At 52.4% G+C, this 24,657-nt stretch overlaps 8 protein-coding genes across 8 annotated transcripts; 4 read left to right on the top strand and 4 right to left on the bottom strand.

Annotated features, from left to right (window-relative positions):
- Window positions 1–760: 760 nt before the first annotated feature.
- On the bottom strand, window positions 761–1,124 carry CGCA056_v011371 (uncharacterized protein; the record flags this gene model as incomplete). Its single annotated transcript, XM_037326617.1, has 2 exons — window positions 761–999; window positions 1,052–1,124. 2 exons carry the CDS (start codon window positions 1,122–1,124, stop codon window positions 761–763), a joined length of 312 nt encoding a protein of 103 aa, XP_037175783.1.
- Window positions 1,125–2,892: 1,768 nt separating this feature from the next.
- CGCA056_v011370 (uncharacterized protein) lies at window positions 2,893–3,944 on the top strand (the record flags this gene model as incomplete). Its single annotated transcript, XM_037326616.1, has 2 exons — window positions 2,893–3,195; window positions 3,255–3,944. The coding sequence occupies 2 exons, from the start codon at window positions 2,893–2,895 to the stop codon at window positions 3,942–3,944; spliced, it is 993 nt and encodes a 330-aa protein (XP_037175717.1).
- A 437-nt stretch (window positions 3,945–4,381) lies between these two features.
- Window positions 4,382–5,560, top strand: xylB-0 (Aryl-alcohol dehydrogenase; the record flags this gene model as incomplete). Its single annotated transcript, XM_037326615.1, has 2 exons — window positions 4,382–4,595; window positions 4,647–5,560. 2 exons carry the CDS (start codon window positions 4,382–4,384, stop codon window positions 5,558–5,560), a joined length of 1,128 nt encoding a protein of 375 aa, XP_037175189.1.
- A 490-nt stretch (window positions 5,561–6,050) lies between these two features.
- On the top strand, window positions 6,051–6,948 carry CGCA056_v011368 (uncharacterized protein; the record flags this gene model as incomplete). The annotated part of the gene is made up of 4 exons (XM_037326614.1): window positions 6,051–6,144; window positions 6,202–6,677; window positions 6,711–6,880; window positions 6,945–6,948. The coding sequence occupies 4 exons, from the start codon at window positions 6,051–6,053 to the stop codon at window positions 6,946–6,948; spliced, it is 744 nt and encodes a 247-aa protein (XP_037175188.1).
- A 1,792-nt stretch (window positions 6,949–8,740) lies between these two features.
- On the bottom strand, window positions 8,741–9,637 carry CGCA056_v011367 (uncharacterized protein; the record flags this gene model as incomplete). The annotated part of the gene is made up of 1 exon (XM_037326613.1): window positions 8,741–9,637. The coding sequence occupies one exon, from the start codon at window positions 9,635–9,637 to the stop codon at window positions 8,741–8,743; it is 897 nt and encodes a 298-aa protein (XP_037175187.1).
- An 803-nt stretch (window positions 9,638–10,440) lies between these two features.
- On the bottom strand, window positions 10,441–11,400 carry CGCA056_v011366 (uncharacterized protein; the record flags this gene model as incomplete). The annotated part of the gene is made up of 1 exon (XM_037326612.1): window positions 10,441–11,400. The coding sequence occupies one exon, from the start codon at window positions 11,398–11,400 to the stop codon at window positions 10,441–10,443; it is 960 nt and encodes a 319-aa protein (XP_037175186.1).
- A 4,755-nt stretch (window positions 11,401–16,155) lies between these two features.
- qutD-0 (Quinate permease) lies at window positions 16,156–17,821 on the top strand (the record flags this gene model as incomplete). Its single annotated transcript, XM_037326611.1, has 3 exons — window positions 16,156–16,386; window positions 16,454–16,714; window positions 16,775–17,821. 3 exons carry the CDS (start codon window positions 16,156–16,158, stop codon window positions 17,819–17,821), a joined length of 1,539 nt encoding a protein of 512 aa, XP_037175185.1.
- A 357-nt stretch (window positions 17,822–18,178) lies between these two features.
- Window positions 18,179–20,554, bottom strand: CGCA056_v011364 (uncharacterized protein; the record flags this gene model as incomplete). The annotated part of the gene is made up of 2 exons (XM_037326610.1): window positions 18,179–20,258; window positions 20,394–20,554. The coding sequence occupies 2 exons, from the start codon at window positions 20,552–20,554 to the stop codon at window positions 18,179–18,181; spliced, it is 2,241 nt and encodes a 746-aa protein (XP_037175184.1).
- Between the last annotated feature and the right edge of the window lie 4,103 nt (window positions 20,555–24,657).

Raw genomic sequence — 24,657 nt, 5'->3', positions numbered from 1 at the left:
TCGCGCCAGTGAGTTTTCTCCTCCCGAATGAACTACTACTTTCGGGTGTGGCGTCCTTGACCTTCGGGCGAAGCTTATGTTCTGAGGTGTGGCCACAGAGCCTATCGGATGGTGCCCATCATGACAAAATTGCTCGCAGGCCTAGCCGAGGCCAACTCCAACTCAAGTGAGTTTGCGGGGACATCGGCCGACATCACAATTCGGCCGTAAAATGAAGCAATCAGAGGTCGAGCAAATGAAATGCTAAGGATCTGACCCTACCAACGCGCGTACGCGTCTTTCGAAAACTTGCCGGTGCCTTGCAGCACATTGTCCGTGGAATTCCCAGAATCAGTCAGCAAAAGGCATGGCGTTCCCTGCAATGAAACGTGCAGTTGTTCAAAGGTGAAGTCACGATGTGCAGCAAGGCCTATGAATACTTTCCATGTTTGAGTATAGCCCCGTACTCCATTCCAAACATCTCAATTGATCTGATCCACTTGTCTTTTAACCTTCTTTCGACGATATATTGATGATGACCGAACTCGAATCCGAATTGGCCAAAATGACTCTTGCTCACCCCTTGCCCATGCTGCAAGAGTTGTAGGACACACGCGCCATTGCGAAAGCCCAGCCTCCTATTTGAGTGTTATTTCCCGAGCTCCTATGGGCCAGTCTCCACCGACAACCGCAACGACGAAAATGATAGCGATAACGACGAGAGACGACAAAGTCGACTGCGAATAAACTGAACAGCGCAAGCTGCCAATTCAAAGAACAACTACCCGGAACTCCCTGCCGAACGGCGAGAGAAACTAAATGGCAGTCTTCGCCAGGCTGAACTCGAACTCCCAACAGACCCAGAGCCTGAAGGTGTGTTACCCCGCGGGGGAGATGATGTAGGAGGAGCTTTGGAGATGCCCTTCGGGCGTAATTCTGAAACTTCTCTGCTTGAACCACGAAGAGCCTGTCTTGTCGTCAAGGGCGCGTTTGAGGATGCCCGAGCAGGGTATGAATAATCTACCGCAACGTAAGCCAGCTTGAACCCAAGATGGTGGAATCAATAACGCACTGCCATTAACAAAGTCGAGGACATAGTTGATGGATAGCTGCCTTGCTGGGGACTTGGGGTTGCCGTTCGTCATCAAGTAGGGTACTCCAGCTTGCCGAGCCCCCAAAGAGTCTCTCTGATTCTCATAAAATTCGACGAGACCCCCAAACATCTGTACTTCCCACCACCGGCCAGATTCACCAGTCATCCTATTCCCGTAGCCTGCCACCTTCAGGCCAGGTGGGGTATGGGGCCGATCTGCACCGGTCAAGAAATTGGTCAACATGTGACATATTTCGTGAGCGACGGTGATCACCATCTGAAACTTGAACAACGCATAGCTGTGCCCCGCAACCTCTTTCGATTGATGGCGCGCGAACAGCATGTTGTCGATTATGTGGCTGTGCAATGCCAACCAGACTGCCCTTTGCGGCTCGTAGCTCTGAAGGTTATCGCCCCATTCTCCCTTTTCCTTGGTCGTTACGCCTTCGCCGTCAAAAAGAGTCAGAAACACAAATGGAAAGCTCGATCTGATCTTCTGCAAGAACAGATTGGTAGCCGTGTGCATGTCCTCGGGAGAGCCTGTGTAGAGATGTTTCTGAGGCTTTTTCTTGGCGTTGCGCAATACGACTAGTTAATTGGCGAGGGCGACGAGACTCTGTTTCCCCTGTGGCGACTCCAGAATGCAAAGCGCCATGTCAATGATAGCTTCGACGCATCGATATCTTTGTGAATTCGGAGGAAGTGGCACATGTGTTTTGTCTGCTTCTTCGTTATGGACGACGAGCCCCCTAACTCTCTGTGGCATAGACGACATATCGGGCTGAGGTATATCTTATCATTGCGTGAGCTCCAAAGTTGCCTGAGCACTTGGACGGTAATACCTACTCAATACAGATAAAGAGAGATTCGTCAATTCAAGAGTGTCGACTATTGGCGCGGCCAAAGAAAAAAATTGAAGCGCTCAAAAACAAATCAAAGATAAGATTATAATGACCAGCATTCCTCCGGGCATCATCAAAGAATCATTGCGTCCCCGACTAAATATTATTTCGCATGCTGATTACATGAGTTGGGCCAGTCGATAGAGACCTTCCCAACTTCCGCCCTTTCTCAGCGCCTCACGGATACAGGGACCGGCGCTTACTCCGGCATGCCCCTGGCATATTCTTCATGAAAACCCAACCCCGACTTCGTATATCATTGGAGTGAATACTTCCTGGGAGTTTACTGAGGCTGCCCCGGCCGTTCACCAGAGGTGGAAAGGACGGCTAGACAAGGTCGCTGCTGCGGGCTTCGGTCTGCCTGAGCGACCGAACCAACAATGACATCTGAATCTCTTTCACAGTCCGTGTTCGATAATGCGGCCAGTGGTGTAGGCCGCAAAGCCATTGTGGGGAGACCAATGGACGAGGTCGTCCCAAATTTGGGCGGAACTGCCTTGTATTGCACATTTTCATGATGTGTTCCTCATCAACCGCGCGCATCCTAAAGTTTATTGCATGTTGTTGGTGAACCTCTTTCGGAGAGCCAATCGGGGCTACGCAACTTAGCGCTGGGAAAGCTACCTTCGTATTGTAGGCTGCGGGGCTACCGGACCAACGGGCGCCAGACCAAAAACCCTTGTATGTGGCATGTAGCGCTGTCAAATCACGCTATTTCAGGACCAACTGAATTCTTTCCCCTACAAACGACGGGAAGCTGAATTCGATCTCGGCTGGCAAGCAGACAGCATTAGCCCTTCAGATTCTTTACCTTGCAACCTCTCCTCCATCTACCACGTCTCGCTCTGAAAATTGATAACCACTTCTATCATAGAACCACCAGTAAGCCCGTCGCCAAACCATTCAAGCGCTTTCGTAATGTCAGACGCAAGCACTACTCATCGTATTTCTATCGATATTGGATTGGGTGACGGCGACCACCGCGACGCCTTCACGAGAGCACTATGGAACGTCCTAGCGACCAATATCGCGGAAATCACCTTCGCACAAATTATCGACGGACTGCCTCTCTCGGAAGTTGCGCAAGACAGCGGCAATGGATCATTGCCAAACGGACATCCCATTCACGACCTGCACCAACAGCTTTGTCCGGGTGTGATAGAAAAGACACATGAGTTTCGGGACAAGTTCGACCCAGGAACAATACAGATAGATTCAAAGGTAATGATTCCCTTCGCCATTATGCATAGGCCAAAAGCTTCTTGCCAACTGATGGCCAGCTTATCAACGACTACCGCGGGGCGTCGGTGGGATCGCGAGCCTTCAAGGTGCGCCTGGTTGAGCTGGTTGCCGTCGCAGTCCATCAAATCGCTGTTCAAATCTTCAATTTGGACACCAGCCTACACAAAGAGGACGGTATAGCATCATGGAAACCACCTAAAGATGACTTGTTCTGGGAATTCTACCCAGAGGGTGCGTGGCCTACACTCTTCAGACACGAATGGTATCATGATCATGACCAGTATCCTGATGGGATTGCGGATGTGGTCGGATACTGGGCTGAGTCCCGCATCTTCGGCGGCGTAGTTTTATTCGACCGACGCTCACCTGAGTCAGCCTCAGATGTGCAAGATGACTCCGTATGGTTCCATCCTGATCGGGAAGATGTAACGTATCGGATATTCCAGCTGAATGAAGACCAAAAGCTCAGTCTGCTGGAATTCTTGACATCTGAGAACCCCAACTTGAGCCTTCTGCCTATACTGGCTGACGAGCATAACACTCGTCGAGAAGACCCAGAGGAGCCGATTGAGAATACTGGCATTTATCGCGATATATGGGAGAGAAAGCCGCTGAGTCCAGAGGCTTATGATCAAAGATCGAGGGATGTATGGGACAGTATTGATTATCCATTAATGTCAGACTTCGAACGGGCTCTGCATAGAGCGGGAGAGAGGAGAAGACTGTGAGGCCCATAACAAACATTCAAAGAATTGAGGTCCTGCAATGTTCATCTCGTGCTTTCCCGTTCGGAATCTAGTGTTGCACGGATTGCCCTCTCCGGGGACCATTCGCGCGGCTGTGTTTCTGTCAAAATCAAAATGCCATTCGCAAATCATTGACGAGAGTCTCTCTTCAATAATAGTTCTGTAGCATCATAATGGGGATAACCCCAAATGACAGGTGCTTAAAGTGAGCATCTTGTCTTATCAATTTTATTAGAGGAGGGGTTTACCTAAATTGCAGCACAGAAGAATCGCCGGCCAATTCCGCTTATCGCCGGAAGGCGCCCTGCGACCCCTCATTAATGACTTCCCCTCATCCATCCACTGGACGCCAATTGTATCTCTTTCAAAGACCGTATTTTTCTCAATACCCTTGGGACATATTATTCGGCCTTTCCAGAATGTCGTTCAAGTCCAAGGCTATTGTGGCTAGGGGCCCGATTTCTGAGGGCAAATGGGCTATTGAGCCCGTGACTCTTCGAGACCTACGTGACGATGAGGTTCTCGTCGAAATAGTTGCGTCAGGTATCTGCCATACTGACCTTCACTGTGGCAATACTCCAGCAGACGCCGGTGTTCCGGGCGTATACTACCCAAGAGTTCTTGGGCATGAGGGTGAGACAATGATCTTGAATCTTCTCAATTGCAAATACTGATATTTTCCAGGCTCGGGCTATGTTTTCAATGTTGGCAAGTCGGTTACTCACGTCAAGCCCGGTGACCCAGTTCTTCTCTCATTCTCATACTGCGGCTCGTGCCATGTCTGTAAAACAGGACCGCCTTCTCACTGCACCAATTTCTTCGAGATCAACTTTATGGGCGAGCCCGTCTTCTCTGACGGAATTGGGGGACGATTCTTCGGGCAGTCAAGTCTTGCGCACCACACCGTTGTCAGTGACAAGTCGGTCGTCAACGTCGCCGGTCTCGGGCTCAGTCGGGACGACCTCAGAATCCTGGCCCCACTTGGCTGTGGACTGCAAACCGGTAGCGGAACCGTCATCAATGTCGCAAAGGCCGGACCGGAGGACTGCGTCACCATTGCCGGCATGGGAGGTGTTGGACTCGCCGCTGTAATTGCGGCGAAGAATCAGGGTTGCAAGGCCATCATCGGAATTGATCGGTTGGAGTCTCGACTTGAACTTGCGAAATCCCTTGGTGCCACTCATGTCATCAACACTACCGGCCTCGATATGAAGCAGGTGACGGAGAAGATCAAGGAGGCAGCTGAGGGACTCGGCTCAACAATCAGCATCGACACGAGTGCCTACCCGCCACTGTTGGCCGCGCAAATTGATGGCACCAGATATATGGGCAAGATAATCCAGGTCGGCACTGGAATGCCGGAGTCGAACATCTCGATCCACATGCAAACTTTCATGGTCAGCGGCAAGCAGTACTTCGGAGCTGTGCAAGGGCACGTAAGGACGAGAGACTACGTTCCCCAGATGGTCCAATGGTGGAGAAACGGTGAATTCCCAGTCGAGAAGCTAGTGAAGGTTTTTGAGCATCCCAACTTTGAAGAAGCCGTCGAGGCGATGAAGAGAGGCGATGTCGTAAAGCCGATTATTGCTTGGTCTTGAATCGAAAAAGCTCCATAGAAAAAAGGCTGTCTCTGCCTCTTCTTTACAAGACCTGGGATTTCGATCAAATATACAAATTATTACTGGCCCGAAGCCTTTGATTGAGTCGGTCTCCGTTGGGGCCAAGTTGCTCCATGTCGCCGTCTTGGCGTCCGCCCACGAGCGTACCGGAGTAGTCCGGGTGGAGTTTGGACGGACTTGTAAGTCTCAGCAGCGGAGTTCATCGGGCCAACGCCAAATTGAACATGATGATCCGGAACTTATTCAGACTATTTCCCATTTGTTTTACTCATTTTTGGGGCCGCGGATTCCGATTGGAGAGAGGTATCGTGTAGTGGGCGCATATATCTTCAATCCTGACCCCCCGTGATTGGGCCAGCTTCTTCTGCTTGATAGCCAGGTTGACATTTTAATCATTAACTTCGATATTCTCTCTTACCACCTAGCAGTACATAATTCAGTCTAAGCTTTTTGGATCAGGGCAAATACCATGACAGTCAAAGCAGCTTTCGTTGGGGCGACTGGGGCAACTCTCAGTCATGTGCTTGCCTGGACACTGATGGCTGGCCACAAAGCTGCAGCACGTAAGTAGCTCGGAAAGCCTTTCACAAGGTCGACTGGAACTGACAGTTTTCATTTAGTCGTTCGAGATGCCACCAAGTTGAGGAAAATGCTCATCTCATACGACGTCCCCGAGTCTGTCATCGACACAAACCTCGCCATCGTAGAAGGTCCATCTTCCCGCTCTGTACACGCATGTGTTGAGCTTCTCCGTCACGATCCCGAAATCATCTTCAGTCGCATCACGGCCTTGCCCAAATTTCAACTAAACCCATTCAAACCCGTCCCAATGCAAGACCTCACGATCACGGGAGACTCAGCCGCTGCGGTTATTGAGGCATTGCATCAGCTCAAAAATGCGGGGGCAATCAACAATAGCCCTGTCTTTGTTCCGATCTCTTCATCTGGGCAAGACATCAAACGCGACCAGCCTTTGGTCATGATTCCACTGTACATCTGGCTCTTGCACGCGCCCCAAGCTGACACGACAGCTATGGAGAAGGCGATCAAGAAATGCGCAACAGAGCCAGGGTCGCCACTCGGAGGGTACGTTATGGTAAGACCACCTCTGCTGACTGATGGCCCAAAGAAAGGGCTTGAGAGCCTCAGGGTAGGCTGGACCGTTGAGGATGCTGGCCTGATTGAAGGTGCTGCGCATGAACCAGGAGTCACCGTAGGGTATACCATTAGCAGGTTAGATTTGGCGAACTGGATGTTCAAAGAGCTTATCCAAGGAAACGTTCTGGCATTGAAAGGGAAGTGCGTGACAATTACGTACTAGAAACGGGTCTGAGAAAGCTGGACGTTAACAAGCTCATGTCAGGTAGGAGTTCATGGTTCCGGACTGGTTCTTTGTATTCTAGTTCATAGTATGAGAACGGAATCGGCAAACATTAGGTCCAGGTGAGTTTAGACAATATGTTGATCTTGCTCCTCCTTATCGCGCCACGACATAATCCTCCAGGCAATTGGAAACATATCTGGTTTGAGATCGCAACCTATGTCTTGGCAACCTTTACAGACATCATCCTCCGCCTTTCTGATTTCCAGTATCTGGGCTGTAATGTCAATCAAATCCCAACAGGGCGAGTCCACCATTCTTCGTTCGATGTCCTCCCAACTGACTACGTAAAATTCTCGTTTCCCTCGCCAGAATCTATCGGGTATATGCGCTGCTAGATCTTCAGTTGGAACTCCTGGTCTCTTGAATCGTTGCTCCAGCGTTTGTCTTTGCTCCCGAGCAAGCTCTGGTGCCATTTTATGGACGTCTGGAGGTCCTGCAAGCTCGTCTGGGCCAAGGATTACGTAGAGGGCATCGCATCGAAATCGTGAAAACAGGAAGCATGCCAAAGATTCAAAGACACGTCTTCCGCTATATGGCCACTCTAAACCAATATAGCGCGCCCTTTGAATCGGTATGGTCCATGTGAAATCGTAGATACAACATTGCAGTCGTTCCGCCTCGCGTTCCCAGCCTTTAGGTATAATAACAAGATCTTGTGTGCCATCGACCCAAAGAGCAGGAACGTCTATTGTCTCAGGTAAGGGGTACTCGCCGTGTCCTCGATTATTTTGTCTTTCGCCTCCGTCCCCTCCCGCCGAGCATCCTTTCAACTCGATGAGGCTGACGATGTCGTGCAAGGTGCTCCTTTCCCCTGCGTATAGTTGTAGAGCTCTTCCTGGACCCCAGGCGTTGGCAAGTCGAAACGCAACCCTGCGCGAAGCTCGGCACGTCTGAAGCAACAAGGCATGGGGTGCGGTATATGAATGACCCGAAGTTATAGACGTCGGGCGTGGACCAAATTTGATCAGAACTTCCAATGTGTGCCACTTTCTTCTTCCTTTTGGTGCTTCAATAGCTCGCGTGGGTTTTAAAAAAGACACATCATCAAGATCAGCGAAGTGAGCGGCCGGAGGGCTTTCGAGGGCCAAGCCCCATATCAAGTCTTGAATCTCTGTCGGAAGGTGCCCGAACTTTGGAAACGATTGCGTGTAGATTTGGCTCATCGAGGACAATTATCTTGTTATGACAATTGTCTTGATGGAAGACGTTGCGAGGGACTGGACAGTATTCTGCGGTTCAGCTCAGGCTGGTGGATGGTGGTCTGGTAAATGGGGATGGCAAAAAAAGCTTCAGCCCCGGTGGGCGCCTGCGTGGGTTTATGTTTCATTACAGTGCTTTATTGGTCATTCTCAGCGTTACATACACCGTGCTGCTGCAGCCATCAAATCCGCCGGCGCTTATGTTGGGCTGCGGCGAAGCTCGTTGGATCCAAATCTTGAGGGCCTCGGTTACCGGTTTGGCAGTACATTGAGTCCATTTTCATATGTGTAGTCAATGAAATTGGAGAAGAAGGTGGAGGAGTCTTTATCCATTGCACGGCTTTGTCATTGTCAAAAACTTGGTTGACTACTAGTTCTACCCAACTCCCTCCCCTTGTGATTCGCCCTTGCCAGCTCATTTTTCAATTTCTCTCGAGTAATTCTTCTTCGCGTATCTTAGTCTGAGAATATGCCAGTCTTATATCTTCAAGACTCCAATGCTGTATCTCTGTCCTCCGGTGATTGCCCCATGTCAAATTGTCCGAAGCGTTATTCTGCACTTCCCAAGTCCCATTTTCAATAAAACTTGTCATGGCTGCAGCAGTTCCAGTTGGCAATGAGATTCTTGATGCGAATTCCCTTCTCGGTGTCGCAAATCTCAAGGAACGGGTTGTCACTTATCATCATGTCGACTAAGAGCTTGACACCCTTGTTCTTGAGGGGCCGAAAGATGGACGCGAAAGTTGACTCGTGACGTTCTGCCCAGTTGTGCAAGGTTGGGTATGTCTTTCGATCGATCTTCCTCATTCCGTGGTGCACGATACGTTCGTTTAAATCAGGTTCCCAGTTTCCGACGATGGTGCTGACCTCTCTGAGATGAGGGAGGGCAGCGAAGGAAGCGATTGCGGCGGCGTTCTTGCGAGAGATGTACTCAAGTTGCGGAAGGTGGAGTCGCTGGATGGACTTGATCAAGCTGTCGCAAGCAGGGGTCGGGAGAATCATTGCTTGTCTGAAGTACAGCTCCTGGTTGCGGAGATCTTTGCCGGCGGCGCAGAGCGCAACGAAACGGTCGATGTGGGGGCGGACCCAAGCGTCAATGGGTGAGATGGTCCCATTCTCGGTCAACATGGTGATTCGGACGAGCTTCTTGTTGACCATGAGGCGGGTCTCGCGATCGATTTGTGAAGGAAGGCGGGATCGCTGGAAGCGCTTCATCTGCGAGTGCGAGGTTTCGGCGATTGTCATTCGTTCCTCCTTGACGACCAGCTTGGACGGGGCGTCGTAGCAGTACTCAAGCTTCCAGCTTGCGGGTGTCTCCCAGGCCGTAACGTCGTCAACGAGCGAATCGACGATCTTCAGGAACAGTTCGCGCGGAAGGGAAGATGGTCCAACTTTGCCAGGCGGGGTTCCCCGCAGCGGCATGGGCTGCGGAGCCTCCTTAGGTTGGAAGGAGAAGATTTGGATGTCTGGCATCTTGTTCCCAGTTATGTGAATTTCGGTGCGGAGGTTGTGTTGGCAGCTGCCCAGTCGTGTAGCAGCGAGGGCTATTTTAATGTCAGATCAAGATCGAATTCGAATTGGGAATAGAAATGTGACGTACATAATTTACTGGCTGTCGGATACGTTTTCGCCAGCTACCTGCCACGAGTTGCGAAAAAGTCGAATGTGTTGAGTTGTGAAAGATCAAAAACAAATTTCAGAAGACGCTCGCCCAAAGCGGGCAAAGTCCAGGTCGAAGGTGAAAACAAAAGAAAAAATAGGAAGTCGCATGTGTGGAAGTGGTCGCTCCTTCCCGCAGTTGGCCTACCTCTCAGCTTGGATTGGATGGAGATGGAATCTGGGTGAAGTCCATGGGAATGTCCGTCCAACGTCCACGAGCAATGTTTTGTCCCAAGCCTTTGCAGCACTAGAAGAAGTCGAGCCTTTTCCTCGCAGTGGGTAGTCAGACACTATGAAGGCTTCAACGTCAGCAGGTCTGAACAGTGAATCCTAACACATGTTCAAACCCCCGTGGTGTCCTCTTGCGCTGCCTAGTCTTGCAAAGCTCGTTGGACTCAGATCTCGAACTCGTTGCACAACTATCTCCGGTAGAGAAGCGAGCTTACTGAGTACGAATCATGAGGTTGTACTTGAGAAAAGCGGCACCAAAGGCATGACGAACACTCATTCATGAATCCATTGCCCGACATTCTATGATTCCTTTGGTCCTGGCAGCCAGAATCCGTACTCGCTAACCTTGAATCTGATCTATTCTTGCCAAATCAGTCCCTTATTCCTTACTGCTCTGCGTCCAACAGCAGTCCAACATAGTCCATGATATATCTCTGACGTCTCGTAAGGTACCTGGAGGGGTTCCAATCCCATTCCCACTCGTCCGTGATTTCAACCTTCACCTCCCTCACACCCTCGTCTGGCTTGCAGCAAGTGCAATTAGCTCCCAGAATCCGGCCCAGAATTCCGACCTTGGTGCCACGAATCTCAATCTTGGGCCAATCCTGCATTGCACCGTAGAGCCTGACGCCTTTGTCCTGCATGGGCGAAAACTTCTTCATGAAACTCTCACCCCAAATCACCACCAATTCACCTAAGCAAGGAAAGGCTTCATAGTTGATCTGGCGGAATCCGAAGTGCACAGGTTGTTCCATGTAAAGGTAGATTATGCGGCGAACTTCCATCTGGATCACCTGGAGATTCGGAAGGGTAGCGAACGCGGCGAGATCGTCGTCATTGACGTCGGTGATCCAGTCGTAACCTTGGAGACGGATGTATTCGATGTGATGAACAAATGCGTTCCGGGAGGATGGGTAAGTCAAAGCTGCATTGAAGCACATTTGGTTGAAGTCGAGACCAGGAGACTTGGTGTAGAAAGGAATGAAAGCATCAATGTCCGGGCGCAGCCATGCATCGATCCAAGCGACGCTTCCGTCCTGGTTTAACATGGCGGCCCGGGGAAGCACTCTGTTGACCATCTGGCGGGTTTCGTAGTTGATCTGAGAAGGTAGTCGGGAGCGTGCCCAGCGAATAATCTGTGAGTTCGTCGGGAAGAATCCATATCGTTCACGATTTTCCTGGACGAAAATCCTGGACGAGGAATCATATTGGTATCTGAGATCCCAATCGACTGGCTCTTCCCAGTCAAAAATGTCCTCGATAAGCGCTTCGACGATGCGCAAGAAGACCTCGTACGGGACAGATACCGAGCCGATCTTCTCAGAGAGTGTTCGATTCAGTGTCATGGGCTCTTATCCCTCCTCGAGGGCGAAGGAGGCCACCGGTGGCCGTTTGTTCGACATGAGGTGGAAGCCACGTGTGGGCGGTGGCAGCAGACGAGCGTTGTGGTAACTGCAGAGGTCTAATTCCTGACCAAAAAGTCAATAAATGAGGTCAAGATAGATGGGAGTAATCGCCTACCGATATTTTGGATGATGAATTTGCGATGCTGGTAGAGTGTGGAAGACCGAGAAGAATGGTTTGTTTGTTGGTGTGGAAGGCGGAAAGAAAAGGCGAAGAATTCTTTTGAGACCTCTTCCCCAAAGTAGGCAGCAGGTGAAAGCGTTTGTTGTAAAATGAAGCAGCGTTTGTCGCCAAGGTCGTGCCTTCTTCCTGCAGCTAGCCTACCCACCCAAACACGCGAAAGGTGCGAATGAGCGTAGTGTTTGTGATGTCTTCAACACTGATTTGTCTCAAGATCTAGCGGAACCAGAAGTTGAATCCTTTGTCTCACAGTGAGGAATCAGAAACTGCGAAGACACCAATAGTAAAAAGCCCAGATTGCTCATGCCGAAACATGTGCATATTCTGCTAGTAGCATATCTTATTGTATCTTTCATGGATCTTGGGCATCACTATCTCCGTCTTCCCCCACATTGCGGCTTATCAAGACCCGTCCAACACCATCGAAATGAAATTTGTACTTTAGGCAAAAAGCTTCGCATTGATGCTCGCAACTTTGCGCAGGGTGGGAATGTCGACATCTCTGCTAGAAGCTGGCGAATACTTGCATGTGGTGTCGCATGGGTTTCCTTCCCCATGGACCACTGGTAATTCACGTTGAAAAGCGAACTCGTTTGTAACCTTAGACACGCTTGATGAGACATTGTATTAATACTTAATCAATAAATTTGTCTTGACTTGTTCGTAGAGACTGTCTGGGTTGTGGGCTTAAGGATGATATGCATGAAAGGGCATGATCAACGTACAGACGCAACAACAACGCCGTCAACTTTCGGCCTGGACCCTCAAGCAACTTCTCCAGATCTTTGACAAGAATTGTCTCGATGACCACTCGTAACTGAGTTGTCACTTGCAGCTTATGGTGGAACAGAAATTGGCACAGCGTCCCGTGATAGCCGCCCAAGAACGACACTTCCTGGCAAAGAGGTCCTATCTCACAAGGGTAGTGTGTCAAGAAACTGCAGCGCATGTTTGCATTCTTCGAATTATCCCAATCTATGCGATGTCTTCAGAGTCCTCATTTGAATGTGAGGTCTATTATGTCGGGGTAGGAAAGGCGTCGGCTTGTACTTCTCTGCATATCGATCTGTCATGGTTGTCCCAAAGGCCCTAGTGATACGGATCAGAAGGTGGTCGAGCTGTACTGTGTCTTCTGCCAGAAACATCACACACGCCCAGCTCCTGGACATCTTGTAAAGCTCGGGTTTGGGAAGGGTTCGTGGCTTGTGACAATGCTCGTAGAATAATCCGTCTCGCAGCTTTCGTCGAAAATTACTAGACCCGACAGTCAGTGTTCAGACCATTTGGTGCTCTCAAACAAGACAACTTCGTAGCCCTTTGAAGGACAACGTTAACGCCCTAATGAAAGAAGTGGACTTTCTTAAATGCCAGATCAAAGCTTCAGAGGAACAAACGAGCTTGTGGACAAGAGACGATGGTAGGAAGAAATCGAAGACAAGGACGAAGCCGGATACAAGGACGAAGACGAAGACAAGGACGGGGATAAGGACGACAAGGACGGCGAAAAGGACGACGGCAAGGACGACGACGAAAGTAGAGCAGTCAATGACAGACGCGTCAGGACCCTCCGACTCATCTCTGACCTGTTCCACCAAATATCCAAGACAGCTGGTCCTTACCAGGACAATGTGTCCATCAACGTAGCAACCGACACCCTCCCATCACCCGAAACTAGCGCGATCCCATGGCTGCCGAAGCCCGAGGCCGAGTGTAATGGTGCCATCCCCTCGGTAAGCTAATGAATTCACATAATCAAATGCCCAACGATCGCAGAATGGCCAAGGCCGACAGTCCCCCCTATCAGCCCCGTCTTTCCATTTCTGCTGCCGTGCGTATGTATCGATATGTGCGTACATTGTACATGTGCAGCATGCAAGAAGGCAGTGGGTTGCAGGCTGCGTCAGCCCGCCAGACCCTTTGACAGGCTGATTGCTATGCTGCCATCGCCCTTCGACGGTTTGGGACATGTTTGCCTCCTTCGTTCTCGCCTCTGTTTCCCCACAAGCCGTCGTTCCTTCACCGTCACCGGCGACCTGATGTTAGTATCAAGGCGTGGACGCATCCTGCCTGCACTCTTAATTCCGCTTTTGCCCACGGGTGACTACGCCGCCCATCTGGGGAATGCTCTGATTTCTTCCATCAATCACAGCCCGCGTCCGAGGGCGGGCCCGGCCCCTGTGCCAGCTCCAGGGGTGTAGCTTATTCTTAGCTTGCCTCGCAGACAGCAGGCGGCGCCGGATTCTCCTCGAAATAAGTTGGGGACTCCGCGATTTTTGGGATGTCAGATGGTTCGATTTCTCTTAGCTTGCTCCAGATTGTTGGGGTTTTCGCGGGGGAGATTTGAGAGATTTTGGTGGACGCGGAGAAGACGGCAACTAAAAGCTGGAGTCATGCTGTATCCTGGCGGAGAAATGTGACATGCTTTCCGGGGGATTGAAGAAATTGTGCCGGCGGGATGAGATTGATGAGAGAAGAAGTCGGCCTGAGGCTGATGTGTTACACTTGTGACCGGCCTGTTGGGATGCGCGGGCACACCACGACGAATCTCGCCAAGGCGCTTGGGAAGGAAATGATATCAAGTTCGCCTTTCGGGCAGGTGTTCACAGTCACAACGGCCAGCAGTGAGCGATATCGAACGCCTTGGCAGCTTCGGGTGGCTTGCAGTGCCAACACGGGATCCGCGGATGAAATGGTCTTGGCTGTCCTCCAGTGCCCGATGTGTTCTCTGGGCAATGAGCCGCAAAGAAAGCTTATGTCAACTCATCTCTCTCTTTGAAGATGTTTAATGCTCGGATTGATTGAGGCAGAGAGTTTTGCAAGGAAAAGGGACAAGAATGAACGGCGCGCTGCCGATGCTTTTCTAGTCAGACCAGACGCAGCTGGAGGGCGCACCATCATGTGAAAGACGAGGGCTGGCCGGCCCCGTTTCTTCGTGTCGTTGCATGAGAGAGCGGGAATAAATGGGGCATAGAGATAACCTCGCGTATTTTGGCGCCGGGAGACCCATTCTTTCTCAGCTGTTGCTACTCTCTCTCTGACCAACTAGTCGTTGTCGTCACATGCACGTCCAAGCCTCTCGCGTCTTTAATGTAATTGACTCGCAGGTCGTCAACGCAGGAGATTCAAATTGTCCTGAAGTTCTGTTTACCAGTACTGGACGAACATTCAGAGAAAGCATCATGATACAGACACAATGAGAGGAGAGATGAAGATGACCGACTGGACTCACGGAGAGGCGTGCGCAAAGACGGGAATCGGCATCTGGAGTCGGCGAGGTGGTGGGTGGACGACCTGCGTCACCAAGGGCCATCATCCGCCTTGCCAGCAGAAGCGCACGCGTCAACAGAGCGCGATAAGGCGTGGGCCGTATGACCTTCGACCTCGTCTCCTTCTCGAATCTGATAGTGAACCCGCTGACTCTACTGCAAATCCACAAACGTTCTTTTGCACGTCGAAACATAGGCGGGCGTGTGGATGGATGGGCGGGCTGGGCGGAAAGAAAACGCCCAAAAACAAGCGTTTGCCCAGACCGAGACCAGCCACCACCACGCGGTGGTTCGAATCGTCCTGTCCGTTTCCACTCGCCCGCCCACTTTAACGCGATTGGAGAGGGCCCGCCGCCGCCGCCGCCAGAACAAAAGGTGAAATTGCCATTGGTGGAAGTTTTGGGCATGGGGTTTCTCCGCCAGTTCGACCCCAGAACGGCCCTTGACAGGGATGGCTGATGTTGGGGGCCCTCGTTCTGGGGAAGACGGACGGATGTGCCACACGCGGCGCGGCGCCAAGAGATTTCCGGGTCTGCCCTTTTTTTCTCTCTGTTCTGATGGATGTCGCCGCCTCTCTTGGTTCGTCTTGTCCCGCCGGACCTGCTCCCATGTTCTCGGCTCGCTGTGCTGTTGGACGGATGAGCGGCGGAATGAAGAGAGGGTGTGAAGATATCCCCCTGTGCAGCTCACGCACACCTCTTTCGATGAGCGACGACCCCAGGCACATCATACCCTGCGGCGATGGCTTCAACCACCGCACTCGGTCCTTTACCCTGACTGCCTTTTAACGCGAGAGAGCAACAGAAACTCCACCTCCACTCCCCCGGAACCAGCGCTAGCCCCGGCGACTCGAACATGCAAATTATGGGGAACCCTATCCCCTCCCCTTCGTCTTCCCCCTTCTTCGCTATCTAGACCCGGGGAATGAGGGGAACGAAGACGGGGGAATTTGGGGGAGGCTTGGGGGAGGAAGGGAAATTTGGTCCTTTTTTTGCGGGGATTCGAGGGTTTAGTTTAGTTTGGTTTGGATGAGACTGGGGTCGGTCACCTTTGTTATCAAACCTTTAAAGACAAGCTTCGCATCTCTCTTTTGACTCATGGCCTGATCTCTCTCTTCACCTCTCTGCCCGAGTTGTCCAACACGCATTCTTCTGTCTTCATCAGCCTGCCTCTGGACCTAGACGACGAAACGCTTCCCTCGTGTCGCAGAGCCATCTTTTTGTCGAAACAGCAGCAACCAGGTCGTTCAAGATGGCGGTCACCAGCAAGAGGTTGTATAACTGGTACATCTCCCTCACGGCGGCCATGTGCATGGTCCTCTACGGGTACGATGCCTCCGTCTACAACTCGCTCCAGGGCTCCAAGAACTGGCTCGCCTGGGTCGACGTCGACCTCAAGAAGGATACGCAGTTGATCGGTCTCGTCAACACGGCCTACACCATCGGTGCTATCGTTGCCGGTTTCTTCATCGGTGGTCCCTTGGTAAGTTCATGACCCTCAACCCAGCACCACTCTAAGACTCTCATATCTAACGTTCATCTGTTTGTAGGCCGACCACCTCGGTCGCCGCTGGGGCATGGCCATCGGCTGCTTCGTCACCATCATCGCGACCCTTATGCAGACCTTCACCCCGCACCACAAGATCGGAGTCTTCATCGCCGGTCGTGTCATCATTGGTCTCGGACAGGGCATGGCTCTCACCGCCGGCCCCGTCTACATCGGCGAGGTTGCGCCCTCTCAGATCCGTGGCCACATCATGGCCTGCTGGCAAATGTTCTACAGCGTCGGCAGCTTCATCGCCTACTGGATTGTGAGAAGCCTTTCCACCAAACACTACATCAACCTCCTAGTTGGCTAACACATCTCACAGAACTACGCCTGCTCCAAGCACCGCGCCTCGCTCGGCGAGTGGGACTGGAAGATGGTCGTCATCTTCCAGATGCTCGTCCCCATCATCATCATCATCGCCCTGCCCTTCCAGCCCGAGAGCCCCCGCTGGTACGTCCAGAAGAAGGGCGACATCGACTCCGCCCGCGCCGCCCTCATGCGCATCCGCGACACCGAGCAAGAGGTCGAGGAGGAGCTCCTCACCATCCGCGAGGCCGTCGAGTACGAGAAGGAGGCCATCAGCAGGGGCTACTCCGCCCTCTTCAAGGACGCCTCCATCCGCAAGCGCCTCTACCTCGCCTTCGTCCTCAACGTCGGCCAGCAGCTCACCGGCCAGGGCACCCTCAACAGCTACTCCACCGCCATCTACAAGAAGGTCTGGCCCTCGGACGACACCATCAACCTCATCAACGCCCTCAACGCCACCTGCGGCATCCTCTTCACCCTCAACGCCATGTGGACCGCCGACCGCTTCGGCCGCCGCTGGCTCTTCATCGTCGGCGCCGCCGGCATGGCCATCTGCATGCTCATCGTCCCCATCGTCGGCCTCAAGACGCCCTCCGCCGCCGACGGCACCAAGAGCGAGTCCGTCGGCATCGCCATCGTCTTCCTGCTGTTCCTCTTCACCTTCTTCTACAAGCCGTCCTGGGGCGCGACCACGTGGATGTACACCTCCGAGATCTTCTCCGTCAACGTCCGCGCCCAGGCCGTCGGCATGTGCTCCCAGATGCAGAACGTCGCCAACACCATCTTCCAGCAGTTCTTCCCCACCTTCCTCGCCAACGAGGGCCTCAAGTGTCTCTTCTTCTTCATGGGAATGAACATGGTCCTGGGCGTGTTCGTGTACTTCTTCATCCCCGAGACGAAGCAGATCCCGTTGGAGGAGGTTGATGTGCTCTTTGGCGGCGCCAACCACATCGAGAAGGGAGGCCAGATCATGGGTGTCGACAACCAACACCCCGGTACCGCTTCCGGTTCTGAGAAGGACGGGGCTCAGGTCCAGCAGACCGAGAGGAAGGAAGTTGTTTGAAGGAGCTGGGATAATGAGTAATGTGTTTGCTGTATTTGTCAAGTAATGTTGAATCGGCCCAACGGCTAAGCCGGGGCCGTTCGCGCTATACCCTCAATCGCAAGTCTTGTAGTTGTCAAAGATCAGTCGCTGCATGCCAATGTGTGATCATGCTCTGTTGAGACCGACTCAGTAATGCAGGGGCTAGTCGAGATTGAACGATGCCCGCAAAATATCATGATTCTTTGGGATTGTCGGTGAGCTTGGCTGGCAACGCTTAAGCGGTTGGCTGATACCTGTTCTAATGTGTATACATATACATATATATATCATGACTAAACAACATCCTACTGGTTTGAGCGATTCGGGAACACTACCCTATGCCTGCGCGTCTACAGCTCTACCAGCTTCGCTGACGGCCAGGTTAGCCATACCGCTCGTCGCCGCTTCCGACCCGTTTGGGGCCTTGTCCTTTTTAGGGCCCGACTTCTTCTTCCGCTTGGCCGTTCCCAGGCTCACCGTGGGTGCCTCGAGCACCCAGCGGGCAATTGCAGCGGCACGCTCAGTCAATATGGGATATTCTCGTCCATCATCGACACTCCACCTCCGCAAGGCAGGTGAAGGCTGGCCAGGGAGACCCCTGTCTTGCTTCCCGTTGAACCCATTCTTGATGCCTTGCAAGTAGTCGTGATCCTCCTGGGCTCGCTTCTGACGAGCGTTAATGGCAGCACGAAGGCTTGCCTCGTCAACGACTCTATCGTCGTCGAGGGAGTCCATGATGGCCTGCTGACGAATCCGCTCCTTGCGCTGTTCCTCATTCTCCCCAATGTGAGCTAGCGTGTTGCTGTCCTTGGTGATTGACGCAGCCGCAAGGGCAGCAGCCTTCGGAGACGATTGAATCTTGTTCTGGTGCTCAGCCATGGCAACATCTAGTATTGGTAGCGGTGCGGGGGCGCAAAGTTGTTCCCACGAAGAAGTCATTGAAATCCAGTTGCCAGCTCTTCGAAGTACCTCAATCCAATCTGCTCTCGCTGGAGACCGACTCGCTTGAAAGACCGGGTATCCGTCAGCAAGACGCGCTAGTCGAGCTACCATGTGCGCGTGGCGTAGAAGCTCTTTCGTAGATGTTTGAACAAGGCAATGGCAAAGAAGAAGCGAATGAAGAGCATCCGTCAGCAAGGGATGATATGTGATGGCCTCGTGCTCGGACGGCTGGGCAGGGCCAGATTGACGCACGATTTCCTGAGAGGGATACGGCGGGATATCTGCGGGGGGGACGGCAGCGAACAGATCGGACAAGGGATAAGTTTTGTAAGAAGGGGCAGGCCCCGAGTCGGGGACTCGAGGGTGACGGATGCCGTGAGCTGCGAGGTTAACCTTCTCAGTGAACTCTCTTGTCACCCTCAGGGGCAAATCAGGGGTGTATTCGAATTTGGACAGGTAAGCCAAGTAGTCGCGCAGAGCTCTCTTGGCGTACGTCTTCACGATTTTACGTTTCTCCATACGTTGGCGTCCTGCCTCTTTCTCTGCCGCAGTAGGCTCTGGAGGCCGGTCTGACGGGCCTTCGCCTCCGGGACTGGCATCACGAGATGCTTCCTTCGAGCTACCAGTCCGCGGAGATGCAGCTGCCTCAGGGAGGCCGTCAACGACATGCTGACATGCCATTGTCAAGTATACCCCAGCGCGCTGAAATAGCAACTGTGTTTCCAAGCTGCTAGGTTGTTGCTCCTCGGCAAGAATCACGTCCGGGGGCCTTCTGGATCCAGTGGCTAGCTGTAGATCCTGCGATGACGGTGGTCGGTGAAGTGGCTGATGAAAGCGGTGCACTTGCAGCGCGCTACTCAGGTCTTGGGCAGCCCCCTCGTAATCGTCTTTGAATATCCTCACGGTAGCCCTGGTTCGTAGTGCCTCGCCCTCGGTCGGCCTAGCAGATATGATATCGTCCAAGGGTTGCAAACTGGTACACTCCGCCAGTTGCCGTGAGGGAATCTTTTCATGGAAAAAGTGGACGTATTTGGCATCGGGATCTTCTTTGCTGCGCTGCAACACCAGAGACCCGATCTCCTCAAGCGTTGACGCTCCCTGCATCGTAGCAACGCTGCAGGCGATCTCGTCCAAACGATATGCGCGGGCCAGTTTCTGGCTGGCCTGCTCTCTCATTCGGAATTTGCGTTCTCTGCTTAATTTTGCACCATGCCCGCCATACCCCAGCGCCGTATGTGAATTCAGTCCTCCGTGCAGATTTGCCAACGTCGGTGAGGCGATATCACTGGCTGCCCGCACTGCAAGGGTTGTGGCTTCGTCGACGAGCCGGCGGATCTTGAGGAGGTCGAAGAAGACGGCGGGATCGATGGGGCGCGGGCGCGAGGTATTGTAGTTGATGTTCGCAATCGTTTCGAGGATCTCGATGGGCATCTGCAGCCATGGGCCATGAAAGGAGGAGATAAAGCGCCAATGCCTGTCGCTCAGTGGTCAGCCGTGCCGGGTTTGAGAAAAGCAGTGCCGGGTGTCCGTGTCGCATTGCGCTTCCGCCGGCGAGGAGACCGCGCAAGCACAGGGAGACAACGGCATCGACACGAGGGGCTAGACGGACTTGTTGCGACAAATTATCAGCGCCGGAACATTGTCCGCGACAGCGCTCGAGGCATTTCGGCCCCTAGAAGAGCCATTGGACGACGATTGCGATGCGCTTCCGCTGGGGACACCACCGTCGACGTCGTCGGACACGGGCTGCTTGGTCTTCTTCTTTGCCATGTTCGCAACTGTTAGAGAAGAGGTTTGTCCGGTCTGCAACGTACTGCTACGTCGAGTCGCAAAAGGTTGTCGTCGAATTCCCAGGGCACACGGCACAGACTCGAGACGCGAAGGACGTTGATGGTGGGGAATTATTGACCAATTGATATTGAGCTCATGGTAGCAATCTTAGTTATTTCGGATAAAGCATGCTGGTATCGATGCGTGTACTGTGAAAATGTTGATTGACGCCCCAATCCTCGGCGGTTTCGTGAGTCCTCGGCAGCAAAATTCCTTTGTAAGTCATTCCTGGAGATGATTGATTTGCTCTTTCCATCGAGGTACCTTTCGAGGGGCCGATACAGCGTCACGTGGTAGCTCATGTGACATGTCAGTGCGACGAGCTGGAGGAGTGACATGTGGATTAGCAGCGGCGCCCCGCCTTTTACCCGCTGACACATCCGGGTGTCGTGCCGGCGTCCGGTGATCCACGGCTTCCCGTCCGTATCCAACCCGACGTCCCATGATCCAAGAACCTGCTTTGGGAGAACATGGCTATCGATTTCTCCTCATCGATCTTTCGTATCTACAGCGGAGTCGCATTGAAAGCTGGAATCGAGGCTGCCTGCATCCATACAGTAGCTACGTAACCAAAACAGACATTGCGTGAGTTCGTTCTGTTGATATGTAAATTGGCAGTTGCCCAGTATATCTTTCACACGACGATATGGACAGTTGCGGTAAGTACAGGAAGGGATCAGAAAAGAACAGCACCGTCGAGAATCTACCAAGTCCTCCAACAAGCGACGCATCCTTGCGAGGCAACCTACTTCTGGATTCCCTTGATGACAGCCACAAACAAGGCCATCACTCTAATGCCAACACCAGCGACCGTAACTCCTGTCTCCATGTTCTTTCGAACAACGCCAATGAGGGCACTGAGAAGCGACCAGAAGGCAACCACCAGCGCCGCAGTAATTCCAACCGCTGTCTTGCTCGTTTCGTGGTGGATGAAGATGAATCTTGTCTGCGCGGGGTCATCGAGGACGTCTGGGTAGCGATTGACAAAAGCGCCAAAGTACTTGCTGAGCGTCGGGCGTCGGAAGAATGCCGTGAGCTCAGGGGAGTACTGGCGTGCTGTGATCAGAACCTTTCGGGGCAAGGGCGCCGCTTCGGGATCTTCGCCTGGGACGTCGACCTAGTTTCGTCAGCACATGCCAGCACACGATGTATCCTCATCCTCGTGATGGAGGCACTGATCAGATTGATAATATAACTGGCCGAACTCACCATCGAGATTTCCGCCTTGTGGATGTATTCCTTGAGGAACAGGTTGGAGAGGCAGCCACGGGGAATAGCTGAGCTCCTGCGGTACTCCGTGGACTGAAAGAGCCCATGTATCTGAATCATCGTCTCTTCAACCGTCTGCTGCATCCTCACATCAATGTGGAACAGCCAAAACGTGTCGTGCTTCCCGGCGACGACCACGGGTAGGATTCGAAGAGTAGGCGACACGTAGCTCAGCGCCACGTCGCCCGCATTGTTGATGATTGGCATGATGAAATGACGATGGTGATGAAGCTTATTGGAAGTGGCTTTGGTGTAAAGAAGGCGACTGAAGGCGACTGGATCGTGGATTCGGAGGGAAAGGGAAGAAACGCGGCCTTTGAAGTAGTTCGCCATCGTCGCAAGTGAGCTGCTGCCCACGATCTCGTCGCGATTGAGTCGCTATCTTCGCCTCGTCGCAACTGCTACCGGACCATGACGAGTCTTCCCTTCCCGGCCAGAGGATATAGCTCTGGGGGTTCGCCGACGAGTACACTTTAGTGCTTCCCCGTCATCTCTATGTAATACATATCCTTGAGAGAAGCTGTACCAGACGCCCGGTATGGTTGTCGATGTGCTCTCCTCCAAATAGAACACACGGCGTAATTTTTCTCTTGCTCCTGTCCCTGGGTTCCGATTCATGAAGATGTCTTCTCCAAGACGGGTCGTAACGATAAGAGGTTTACTGATTCAGCAAACGAATTGGTTCTCTCAACGCAAAGATGCCACCTGTGGCTGGTGCATACATCAGAGATAGGCATGGAGAGTGTTTGACCGTGACAAGCTGACAGCGACGCAATTAGCCATTTTGAGTCCAGGGCGGGGGAGGTCTCCGACGTCGTCGGAAGCGCAGCGGAGGTTCCAAGCCTAGTCTTGTCCGCTGATGCAGGCCGGCGCAGCTGCGACCAACCAAGCCTGCTCCTCTGGGCCATTGTAGGCCGACGCAGCTGCGACCTGCCAAGCCTGTTCTCTACCGTTAGCGTAGCTCGACGCAGCTGCGACGAGCGACAGTCAAGAAGTAGAAAAAGAGCAGCTCAATGGGAAGTTTGAGCCTTTCCTACTCTCGAAACTGCCCCGACTCCTACATTCCACCACTGAGACCTGGCGCAGCAGAAAATTCACTTCTCTTCGTCCTCTTCGAACCATTTTCCCGGGTGGGAAACCTCCACAATTCTGTCAGCTGCCAGCTTGCTCCCCTTGTCAATTAAGATGGCGAAACGTATGCGAACGGGCAACGGCGATTGATCGAGTTATGTCGACAAAGAGAGTCTGGGCCATACTCTGAAGAACATTCAAGCCTATCATGAGTATTACACGGAGTACAGGCTTAAAGTGGGCTTCCGGCCTCTCTTAAACCACCTTCGTTGTCCATTCGCCTTTTTCCGTTTTCATGAATACGACGTTAAAGTTGATGCTTGCTACGGGAAAGGATTTAAAGATCCCCAGAAGCTCAAGTACGTCTTCTGCTAGCCCTGTACTAAGAAACACTTCAACTGACACTTACACTACCAGAGAACACGTCGCGCGTGATCACGTTTTCCGCCCTGCCACACCCAGAAAAAGCAAGGGTACCGTGCCCCTTGTCGATGAGGCGAGATACGAAGAAGTGAAGAAGGTGAGCAATATCGGCGAAGTAGGAGAAGTATGGAGATTGATTGCGAAAACGCTTGGTCTGACAGAGGGGATTGAAGCTATTCCCCAAAATGGTGCGCTCTTTGACCCCAGCCACCGCTTGTGGACTTCTCTAACTCGCCTCAACAGCTCATCTAGCGTTTCTTGCCAACGAGATGCCATTTCTGGACGACTTCGTCGCGTGGTTGCTTCGCCGGGACCAAGAAGGGACGTCAGACGTAGAGACTGGCGGCACTGTGGCTGATGTTCCGGCGTGGACAGACACATCAGCCATATTGCCGCCAGCCTCTATGTTCTCGTTCTCTTCCATCTCAGCGGCCCCTTCCAACGAGACACCGCACTTGGACGATTTGCCCGATTCTTTTCTCAATTTCAAACCACCGAATATGATGGAAATGTTTCCTGCAGAACTCAACTTCCCGAACACGACAAAGCCCCTGAATATACATACAGTGGTACAACCATGATGACCCCGGAGTTTGTCGAACCACCAGCCAAGAACCAAGCTGGTTATACCTACGGATGGAGGGAGTCTCAGATACCAGGCAACTATGATGAAATACCTCACTCGGGTAAACACCAGGAAACCTTGGAAGGGCTATTGTTTGGCTCTGGTTCGTTTGTGTCTGGAAATCAAAGACGACGGTTTGTCTCCGAAGGAAAAGTCCAGAACCTTCGCCCAAGACCTTCAAGACAGTCAAGACAGTCAAGACAGTCAAAACAGTCAAGGAGTCGGGACGGACGATATGGGGGATAGTGGGCCTGCATCTACCCCTGTGGTCTGAATTCACGGCTCATCAGGGCGTATTGGCCATAGGTCGATCACGCGTCAGCCTGGGCCTATTCGGCATATCTTCGAGCACCAGAGAAGAAGCAAGGCTTTGATCAAGGTCGAGTCCTCCAAGGGCGCATCGCGTATGCACAGGGTCAGGCGGGGGGTAGTACATGGGCAATCAGCCAGCGGTTTTGTTAATTGGGCTGAAGTTCAAATGGACTTTAGAAGCTTTTGGCGTTGAGGTGGTTTTCACATATGTACGGTAGGCTGGCGATGGCAAAATTGCATAAAATCCTTTGAGCATTTCCTCATAATCTAAGAATACAGGGTGTCCCGGTGTACTTTTCTAACCTACGCGCCGACGCAATCACTACCAGTCTAACTCAATATC

The sequence above is a fragment of the Colletotrichum aenigma genome, assembly GCF_013390185.1.
Source record: "Colletotrichum aenigma strain Cg56 chromosome Unknown KSG_Cg56_contig07, whole genome shotgun sequence".
Classification (NCBI taxonomy): domain Eukaryota; kingdom Fungi; phylum Ascomycota; class Sordariomycetes; order Glomerellales; family Glomerellaceae; genus Colletotrichum; species Colletotrichum aenigma.
Note: the sequence above shows the minus strand (reverse complement) of the source record. Positions and strands in the feature narration are given on the sequence as shown.